An 11,090-nucleotide genomic window follows, 5' to 3' on the forward strand; every position below is an offset into this window, starting at 1 on the left:
GGCCCAACACTGGACACAGTATTCAAGGTGCCTTCAGCCCATCCCAGCTCAGCACTGCACTCACCTCTGGCACAGGGTAGTAGTTGATATCAATGATTTTGTTCAGGTTCCAGACGATAACTTTGGTGACTTCAGCGAGCTTCTTGAAATCATAAGTGTGCTCAGAAGTGACGTACATGTTCAGGGCTATTGAGGCCAAATTACAAACAGCAACCTGGGGAGAAAACACTGTGAAATCAGGCACACCAGCCAACACCCCCTGCAAAAACCACAGCACCTCAGTCCCAGAGCATGGGAAACAAGGAACCAAGCAACATACAGGGCTGGAAAAATGTGTTCCTCATTTCTATGTTTTCTTGTAAGTTGTAAAAAGGGTAACAGCAATTCAGAAATGTTTAGTAGGTATCAGTATCATCATAAAAATTCAGTTCTCTGGCCTGGTCAATGCTATTGGGTGGTTGGAACTATATGATCTTTGAGGTCCTTCCCAACGCAAACCATTCTATGATTCTATTGATTGCCTGCAAGTCATCCTTACATAAACTAAGCCTAATTATTTCTTGTGTTACCAGAACCAGCAGCTGATCTCAATGAGATCCAGACTATATTAGGGTGTTTTCTGGGTCATTTTTTTAAACACTAGCTTTATTTCCAACCCCAGGAGAACTGAAAGAAGTCAGCTAAGATTCCCATGCAGTGCAGGCAGGAAAGATGACTCTCCACTTCTTCTAGACTACTCAGGATTTTATAAATATGCCAAAGAGCCTGAGCTAAAGCACTACTAGCAGCTCAGGCAGTAGAAACTGATACTTTCAGTAACATCAACCTCAAGAGCTTTACTGCACTACAAATTCCCTGTGCTATATTAGCACTAACTCATTTCTACATCCTCCCTGTGCCTTTGTTAGCAGCGCTGCGGTCCAAACGCAGCAAGTCCGCAGAGCACCAAGACTGGGGTGGTACACAGGGAGCTCAGCTGGAATTGATACTGAAATCTAAGTCTGGGGGAGAGAGAGGCATAGTTTTACTAAATCATTAGCTAAAGAGACGTTTACATCAGCTAGCAGCAAGCCAAAGAGCAAACTTCTCCCTCAATCATAGAAACATAGAATCATTTGGTTGAAAAAGACCTTTGAGATCATCAAGTCCAACCGTACCTGTCCACTGCTAAACCAGATCTCTGAGCACCTCATCTGCCTGTCTTTTAAATCCCTCTAGAGCTGGTGACTCAACCACTGCCCTGGGCAACCTCTTCCAATGCCTCAGAACCCTTTCAATGAAGAAATTCTTCCTCAGATCCAACCTGAACCTCCCCTGGTGCAACATGAAGTCATTTCCTCTTGTCCTATCAAGCTTTCAGAGGTTGGCTTTGATGGGTATCTTGCTTTATACCAAATCCTCCATGGGAGTGGGAAGGGAAACCCACACACAGAATCAGTGCAAGAGCTATAAGTACTTGAGTCAAAACGTCCCCAGACTTTTCCTAGCTCCCTGTTCCCTTCCCCAACCAACAGCCAGGCACATTCAGAAAGCTGCAACAGGAGCAGTCACCGCTTTCCAAAACGCTACGAGTTCCTGTTCTCCACCAACCTCATCTTTGCTGGTATACTCCACTATTTCTGTACACAGATTGCTGCATTTGATGGTCCCCAAGTTCTGCTGATTGCTCTTCCTGTTGCAAGAGTCTTTGTAGAGCATGTAGGGCGTGCCAGTCTCTGTCTGGGATTCGATGATAGCGTACCAGAGCTGCTGGGCCTTCACCACTCTGCGGACACGGCCCTGCTTCTCATAACTGCAACAGAGCACACGTTGCTTAGTAATTTCCCACCATTTTCTCCAAAAACAGCAGTGAAAGACAATAATTTTTAACACAACATCAGGTTCTCAGGCAGGCAAGACCCCATTCACTTTTGGACTGCTCTTGTTTAAGGGAAATAGAAATCTTTCACTACAACATCCTATACAACGTGCTCAAAACAAAGCCATCGACCCCTTTAAGCAGGGATCGCTTCAGTTTCCCTCTAACAAGCTGAAACAATCATTCATACGTAGTTCCATCTTGAGCAGATCACATTTGGAAGCAAACAGAAAGGAGACATTCCCCATCTTTGTCCTTTTATCACTCTGATAATGGAACTCACTGACCAGTTATGAACCTGTGCTTTGGCTCCCAGACCCACAACAACATCTGTGAATCAACGACCACTGCTTAAAAACCTATTCATTTTTCTTACCTTTCATATAGTTTCTCAAATTCCTCCCCCCAGACCTCATCTAGGCCAGGACACTCATTGGGACACATTAAAGACCAGTCCTGTAGGAAGGAAAAATAATCAGAGAAATTCTTTAGGGACTCTGTTAATTAAAAGACATTCAACTTCATTACCAGATCCTGCTGTGAACAAGAACAGATTAGATACAAGGAAGAAGTTCTTCACTGTGAGGGTGGTCAGACACTGGAACAGGTTGCCCAGAGAAGCTGTGGCTGCTCCTCCCTGGAAGTGTTTGTGGCCAGGTTGGATGAGGCTTTGAGCAACCTGGTCTAGTGGAAGGTGTCCCTGCTGCTGGCAGGGGGGTTGGGACTGGAGGAGCTTTAAGGTCCCTTCCAATCCAAACCAGTCTGTGATTCTATGATTATACACTTCCCATCCTGAACACCCAGGAACCAACTCTGCTGGCAGACATGGGGAAGGACTTTATCAGACTAGTCAGATTTATTTTAAAATTAAGTATACAAATATTTATGACCAAACTGCATTTTTAGTCTTGAAATGACTGCTTCTCAAGAAAGAATCCATTTGAAAACAAACACAAGCAATCATATAAAGATCAATTTACTGAGAAGGTTTTGATGCTTTAAGGAAACTCCAGAGTAAAAATGTAGTGTAATAGTATCAGCACGTAAGTCACAGGCTACAAGATCAAGCACTGAAGCAAAGGATCCCACTGGAGTTCCCCAAGTCCATTCTCTACCTGCACAGCCTCGTTCTCAACTGGGGTGCAGCAGCTCTTGCAGGAAGCTCCTTTGCTGTGATGAAGACACTCTGCAACCCTTCGTGAGCTCCATCCCAGGGCTGCTCACCTGCTTCTCCATTAACAGACCTACTCTGCATCGATCAAGCTTCTTACCTGGTTGGTTTCAACTCGCTTCATGAAGAGATCAGGAATCCAAAGGGCAAAGAAAAGGTCTCTGGCTCGCTGCTCTTCTTTCCCAGTGTTCTTCTTTAAGTCAAGAAACTCAAAGATGTCCAAATGCCACGGCTCCAGGTAGATGGCAAAAGCCCCAGGTCTCTGATACATAAAACATAGTCAAGATCAGGACAAACTTCCCTTGAAAATCAAATCTCCTGCACTGCTCCTGAGCACACACAATACCCTAAACTAACTGCAGCTTAGTTTTACAGTCTCGTTAAGGCAATTTCAGTGAGCTTTTTTGTGTTACTGTTGCTCTCACTTATTGGAACTGGCCCACGTTACTAGTTCCAGATTCTCAATAAAAATTATTTAGTACCAAGAATATATTTTCTCTGTGTCAATATCATTGCCTACAAGTCCCTGCAAGGAGGGTGGAGAGAGGTGGGGGTGGGTCTGTTCAATCAAGGACCAAGGGACAGGACAAGAGGAAATGGCCTCAAGTTGCACCAAGCAAGGTTCAGATTGGATCTGAGGAAAAATTCCTTCACTGAAAGGGTTCTGAGGCATTGGAAGGGGTTGCCCAGGGCAGTGGTGGAGTCCCCATCCCTGGTACTGTTGGACTCGATGATCTCAAAGGTCTTTTCCAACCAAACAATTCTCTGATTCTATGAATAGGAGCTTGACTTATTGAGTCATGCCTCCACTGACCTCTGGACTATCCGAAGACAAAGGATACAGATCAAGAAGGTTTGTACAGTCTCACACCCAAAATCTCTATAGGACGTTCAAGGGGTGACTAACAACCAGCACAAGAAGCTGATGGATCCTGTGTGTATCATGCAGCAGACATAGATACACCTGCATGATCAAATGCATCATGAAAGGGGAACACCAGAACATCAACAAGAAGGGGAAATGCCCTATTTTAATTACATGTCATCTACAGCCACTTTGGCAGCTCAGTGACATTACTGGGTCCATCTGTCACAGATGTGGGACCTCTCCCTCTGACCTGAGGTTCCCTTCTCAACCCTAATTTCACAGAAAGCCAGTACCTTGTTACCACCTTGATCCACGTAACGGGCAGTGTTGTTGTAGACCCTCAGCATGGGAACGAGGCCATTGGAATTTCCATTTGTCTGCAAAGGCACAAGAAAACCATCAATACTGAAAAGCAACTGCCTGAAGAGATGGGCCTACATCTTCTGCATGTCCTTCAGCAGTCTGCAAAACACTCATGCTAAAAGGCCAGGAACTGACTCCACCTGATCAGTTATTTGGTAGCCCCTTCCCCTGCCTTTTTTTAAATAGACTTTTTTACATTTTAAAAATGTACATATCAGCCAGTGGTCCCAGAGCTAATAAAATGTACCTCCTAACTCCTTCCTCCACGTTATGTCATCCAAAGGCTTGCACAGACTGTGACAAAAAAAACACACACGCATCCACTGATGATTTTAAGCAGTTAGACATGTAAAAAGGAAAAGGGCTAATGTGTGAGTCTCTGAGCACACTCCTGGGTTGCTAATACATAAATAGGTCATAATTGTCTGATCAAACAGTGGAATGAGATCCTCTTTTTGGAAAGACTTCTATTAAGAAGCCAAAACACCACAGAAAACTGATCTTTTTGCCTTAGAGCGTACTGAAAAGGGAAGGACTACTGAGCTGGACTAACTGCTGTGTTAAACTGACTCGGTAGAAGCAGGATTGATTTGGCAACAGAAATATAGAGATTTCCTGAAAGCAGAAGGTGAATCTCTGCTGGGAACACCATCTGCACACTTACCCCAGCAATATAGCTGCCTGTGGCTCGGATACAGCTCACAGCAACACCAATCCCACCAGCAGACTTGGAGATCAGCGCACACTGCTTGAGAGTGTCGTAGATTCCCTCAATGCTGTCATCCTTCATGCACAGCAGGAAGCAACTGATGAAAACAAATGGCTTTAGCACACACAGATTAAAAGAAAAAAGGTCAAGAAGTATTTCATCAGGGCTGCAGAAAAAAATGAGGGTAAACACTGAAACTTTAATATGCTATGCAAAGGAAAGAAATGAAGCAAAACCGTAGGCTGCAAAGGGGGATAAAGGATTGTCTTAGAAAACACCAGGAGCAATAGTTGTATTAATGGTACCTGCATTGTCAGAGCAAAACATTTTACAAATCATCAGTTATGTTTGCTACTTTTAGCATGTTTTAGAAAACAATTCCCAGGATCCATTTTGTAATCTACAGAAGACTATGCACCTAAGTAACTGTGAAATAAAAGACAGCCATGTAAACATTGCCATTAGCTTTGGAAGCTGACAGACACCTGTGGATTTCTCCCCAAAGATAACACCAGGTACCCAGTTAAATTTGACAGCAGCTTCTCAAAACTTCATGAAACTACACAGAAATTACTGTTTTTGAAATGAAATGCTTTCAAGCTTCTATTTGATTTGAACAGACTCAATCTCCAAAACTTTATCTTCACCCAGTTATGCATTAAGCAAACGTGGAAGGCAAAGGTACCTGGAAAGCTGAGGCCGGTTGGTGCCAGCATTGAATAAGGTGGGGGAGGCGTGTGTGAACCACCTTTCAGACAGCAGATTGTACGTCTCGATCGCAGCATCGATGTCATTTTTGTGGATCCCCACCGATACCCTCATCAACATGTGCTGAGGACGCTCAGCAACTGAACACAGAAAGCAAAGGGGAAAAAAGGATGTTAGTGTGGCATATCTGATGAGTACAGACAGGTACAGAGGTGATAGCAACAAACAATGTGCACTGGCCACTCCAGAGCTACAGTTTTCACAGAATCACAGAATAATTCAGGTTGGAAGGAACCTCAGGAGGTTTAGCCCTGTCCTGGGCACTGGTGAGGCTGCAGCTCGAGTGCTGGGTTCAGTGTTGGGCCCCTGACTCCAAGAAGGACATGGAGGTGCTGGAGCGTGTCCAGAGAAGGGAACGGAGCTGGGGAAGGGTCTGGAGCACAAGTGTGCTGAGTTCCCTTGTGGCTGAGGGAACTGGGGGTGTTGAGGCTGGAGAAAAGGAGGCTGAGGGGAGACCTTGTGGCTCTGGGCAAGTCCCTTGGAGGAGGGTGGAGAGAGGTGGGGGTGGGTCTGTTCAACCAAGGACCAAGGGACAGGACAAGAGGAAATGGGCTCCAGTTGTGCCCAGGGCAGTTGAGATGGGATGTGAGGAAGAATTTCTTTGCTGCAAGGGTTCTGAGGCATTGGAAGGGGTTGCCCAGGGCAGTGGTGGAGTCCCCATCCCTGGAGGGATTGAAGAGTCGTGTAGACACAGTGCTGAGGGACATGGGTTAGTCATAGGGGACTGGTCAGTGTTGGGTTCATGGTTGGACTCGATGACCTTAAAGGGCTTTTCCAATATAGGCAGTTCTGGGATTCTGTGATTCTGAGGTCTCTAGTCCAACCTCCTGGTCAAAGCAGAGTCAGCTAAGAGAATCATACTTGGAAGCTGATACAGACAGTTCTTACCTTTGGAGTTGATTTTCAGCAAGTAGGAGCGTTCTAGAGTCTGGAAAGAGAGAATGCATTTTAGTAAACATGCAGATTTCAGCTTAAGAAAAAATCCCATTAACTCCAAACTCGAGCATCATCATGCTCCTTATCCCATGCTTCAACAGAAGCTCCAGCCCTGCACTCTTATCCTCCTCTCGTTAATGGCACAGGATATTGGGTGACTAATGACCATGAAAACTGTGAGTCCACTTGAAGAGTCCAACATGGAACACTCTCTGCTTTGGGTTGTGGAGTGGAGCACGCAGCCACAAGGTTCAACATGACCTTTCAACTCACAGTGAGTTAAGGCTCAAAGACAAGGGAGTGCTTGTTCTCCACAACTCCATCCTTCCCTGAAGTATTGTAAGTCCTACTAGGATACAGCTCTCACAGATTCCCAGAATCACCTCCATTGGAAAAGACCTTTAAGATCTGCTCTTTACACACACGAGTTGTTTCCTCATTGCAAACTACTCCCCCCAAACCAGAAGGCACCACATCACGTGTGTTGAAGGAAACTTGAGGCAAAAACACCCAGTTCTTACAGATTCACCAGAACTATGTGAAATACCCCCTGCTATGGAACAGCCAAACACTCCCCTGCTAACCCTCTGAGAGCCCACTGCATCGTGCCCCAAAACTACTCAGCGAAGGACAGCGTGTTCTGAGGGGAGCAGGAGGAGCAGATGGTGGGGGCACAGCAGACCAGACCGGTTGTGGGGGAGATGTTCAGCAGCACGGGAGACAATAAATATGTGGGATGACACATGGAGAACACCTGTTACACAAAACAATGGGGAAAACCAAAAATCCCCTTTTTTTTGGTTTATTAAGAATCAGATTGTTTCCTTGAGGAATGGCACGAGCTGGGAAGCTTTCAACAACATTCAGTGCTGCCTGCTGTGAAACAGTTAGAGCCTCACAGTTAAAATATCATAGCAGCCAAGGGTACACAAGGAAGCCAAGAAGAAAGTCCATGACTCATCCCCTTGGGCAACTGCTTTGTGCAGGTACTCTGTGTTTTTTACAAACCCACTAACGTCCCACCTACTCCAGTGCCCTCCTTGCCCAAATCTAGATGATTCTGTGAGTATTCCCCTCCTTCCCAAAAGGCTCAGCTCCATCACAACATCAAAACAGCAGTCTTCATTCTCATGAGTCATGTGCCTTTTACCTTAAAACCAAAGTAGTTGTAGGAGAAGTCCCTGTCATAGATAATGGCAGAATTCAGGCGCTGAGAGGGAAATAAGAGAGAGAAAAATTTACATTTACAATCAGATATTTTGTGCCTCGTATTAAGGCATAACAATGCTGTGACTGTTTGGCATTTCTGGCCTCAAAATCTAGTGAAACAGATACCAGATCAGAGGGAGTCAGGAAGGGAAAAGCATTTACCTTGACACAACAAATGCACAGGTTTAGCATTATTTTTTTTTCCAAGTACAACACACAATTGTTGGCAACATTTTACTGAAGTTTAACCAGACACCAAGAAGCACAAGATAGAATCAAAATACGTACGTGACTTCCCCACAAGAACACAGACCTGGAACAACTTGAAATCAGAAACCAAACCTCACCTCTCCCTTCTGTGCACACAAAACAGATTGCTACAGCAAAAGGTACTTTTTCTCAAATCAATTAGTTGTGCTGATCATGACTAAAGGACGTCCAAGAAAATAGATTCTACTACAGAAATATCCTTACATGAAGGAAATTCCTATATCCTCTCTTTTAAACCCTCCAGAACAGAGCAGTTATCACCTGCACTGGTTTCTGCATTGGCTTGTTGTCCTAAAACAGACATGCCTTACTTAAAAATAATAATAAAAAATATATAAACTAGTTCACTGAATTTTTAAAACTTAGAAGTGGAAAAAAATAAACGTTACATACATCTTTGTTGGCCAAAACGATGTCTAGAGTTTCTTTGGAGATCATTGGTGAGTGCTTCCCATTGTGAGGGTTTATGTAGTTGTAGAGATCATCCATCACATCTACAAGAGAGAGGTAATTCAAAGGAAGGACATCCACAGACCTATATATGAATCATCAGTCACTTGTTCTCAAGGATTTAAGAGGCAGGACCCCCCATCCTCTACTAACACCCTCCAGCCCTACAAACACACAACTTTTCTTCTACCTGCTCAGTAGTAACCTGTTAACCTTAAAACTGCACTTCTCTTACAATGTTTTTTATAGAATTTAGAACATGTAATAAAAGGGGAAGTGGGTGCAGCCTCATTTCAGTCAGTTCTATTTTTCATCAATCTATTTATACAGATACTTTGCACAAAACAAGTAATTTTATTTCCCTGTGACATGCCCAGAACTCCTGTTTTTCATCTCCATGGCATATTTAGTTTAGCCTGGGTACTTAGTAACTTCTGCTAAAGAAAGAGATTTCCATATTTATATCCTCCAAAACTCCTACTCCCTTTCTGACTAATCCAAGTGCCCCCAAGGAGACTCACCACTGAATACTTTCTTGGTTTCTTTGTGCAGATTGGACACGGCGATCCTCGCTGCCAGGATGGCGTAGTCAGGGTGTTTGGTGGTCAGGGTGGCGGCCGTTTCAGCAGCCAGCGTATCCAGTTCCACTGTCGTGACTCCGCTGTACAGCCCCTGAATCACCTTCATGGTGATCTGGGCCTGAGAAAGGAAAATTCTGGAGGTTAGCTGCCTGGTGTTGGGGGAAAAAATATCCTGATGTTTCAACCATGGTAAGGAACTATAAGCAGAACTGTTCATTCTGAATAGAAAAGCAAATTAAAATACCAAGTGTTCTTCATAGAATCATAGAATGGTTTGGATTGGAAGGGACATTAAAGCTCATCTAGTTCCAACCCCCCTGCCAGCAGCAGGGACAGTTGCTCAAAGTCTCACCCACCCTGGCCACAAACACTTCCAGGGAGGGGGCATCAACAACTTCCTTGGGCAACCTGTTCCAGTGTCTGACCACCCTCACAGTGAAGAACTTCTTCCTAATATCTCATCTAAACCTCCCCTCTTTCAGCTTAAACCCATTTCCCCTTGTTCTGTCATTAGTTGTCCTTAGGAAAAGTCCTTCCCCAGCTTTCTTGTAGCCCCTTCAGGTACTGGGAGGCCACTAGAAGGTCTCCCTGGAGCCTTCTCTTCTCCAGGCTCAACAGCCCCAACTCTCTCAGCCTGTCCTCACAGCAGAGCTGCTCCAGCCCTCACATCATCCTCGTGGCCTCCTCTGGACTTGTTCTAGCTGCTCCAGGTCTCTCTTGTGATGGGGGCTCCAGAACTGGACGCAGTATTCCAGGTGGGGCCTTACCAGAGCGGAGTAGAGGGGGAGAATCACCTCCCTCGACCTGCTGGACACGCTTCTCTTGATGCATTATGAATGATTTTCCCAAGAGCTCCTGCACAGGAGCACTGCTGTGCTCGGCTTTTGCCACGGAGAGTAACTGGGTAACATCAGCTCACTGCTGCTGGCTTGTAGCAGAGATCAGGAGGGCAGAGAACAGGACAGCAGGAAAAAGGACAGACTCACGGGATCGACAAAGTCAGCGTTGAGCCCATAGCAGAGCTTCTGGATGCGTGACGTGATCTTGTCAAACATGACACGCTCCTGGCGTCCATCTGTTAGAGGAGAGGTCATTTATTGTCACAGCAGCTCCAGGAACAACAAAGAACCAGCTCAGCACAGTATCCTCCTGCCCAGCGCCTCACCCAGGGAGCAACCCTCTTCTGGGGGAACCTGGGGTGGGAATCCCCAAGGACATCCTGTCCAGGTTCTCTGTCAGGCCCAGGGAGAAGGAGGGTATCCCTCCACCCCAGTTCTCTCTGCAGATGGGATCCCTCGCTCAGAGGAGCAGGTCCCAATGGAGTAAAGAAAGAAAAACAAGGAGCTCACCCCACTTCAAGAGGGGTCTAAGTACCGGCTGCAGCACCAAGACACCCCCACCCTACACCTAAAGCTTTGCATAAACCCAGTTCTCAGGACCATCGCTGCAGCTGAGGGCCAGCCCTCCCCCCAAAGGCTGGGGACCCCCACTCACTCTGGCTGGGGACCCCCCGCTCTGGCCCCTCACTCTCCTTTGATGAAAGATGTGGGCACCAAGCCCAAAGCTCAGTGCCATGGGTGGGGGGTCTCCCAAAACTGAGGGGTCTCATCCCTCACTCTCAGTGTCATAGGGGGGCAGCTCCCTCCCTCTGGGGTCCCCCCACTACAGACAGGGTGCTGCCCCCTCACCCTTGGTGCCCCCAAAGCAGCGGGGACCCCATCCTTCCACATTGGGTGTCATGAGAGACCCCCTCAAAACAGGGGAGGGGCCCACTTTAGGTGCCAGGAGAGGGACCCCCCCAAAGCAGAGGGGTCCCATTCCCTCACCCCAGGTGCCATGAGAGGGACCCCCCCAAAGCAGAGGGGTCCTGTCCCCCCACACCAGGTGCCATGAGAAGAACATCTCCC

The 11,090-nt window shown here is 46.2% G+C and overlaps 1 protein-coding gene across 1 annotated transcript; it reads right to left on the reverse strand.

Annotated features, from left to right (window-relative positions):
- Positions 1 to 64: 64 nt before the first annotated feature.
- Positions 65 to 10,253, reverse strand: RRM1 (ribonucleotide reductase catalytic subunit M1; the record flags this gene model as incomplete). Its single annotated transcript, XM_010177343.2, has 12 exons — positions 10,170 to 10,253; positions 9,124 to 9,301; positions 8,546 to 8,646; positions 7,824 to 7,883; positions 6,626 to 6,665; positions 5,655 to 5,817; positions 4,925 to 5,066; positions 4,191 to 4,274; positions 3,130 to 3,291; positions 2,235 to 2,314; positions 1,591 to 1,792; positions 65 to 214 (listed from the first exon to the last, which is right to left on the reverse strand). Coding segments are annotated over exons 1-12 (1,431 nt in total), but the record flags the coding sequence as incomplete, so codon positions are not given.
- Positions 10,254 to 11,090: the final 837 nt, after the last annotated feature.

This window comes from Antrostomus carolinensis, unplaced genomic scaffold (assembly GCF_000700745.2).
Source record: "Antrostomus carolinensis isolate BGI_N321 unplaced genomic scaffold, ASM70074v2 scaffold14731, whole genome shotgun sequence".
Taxonomy (NCBI): Eukaryota; Metazoa; Chordata; class Aves; order Caprimulgiformes; family Caprimulgidae; genus Antrostomus; species Antrostomus carolinensis.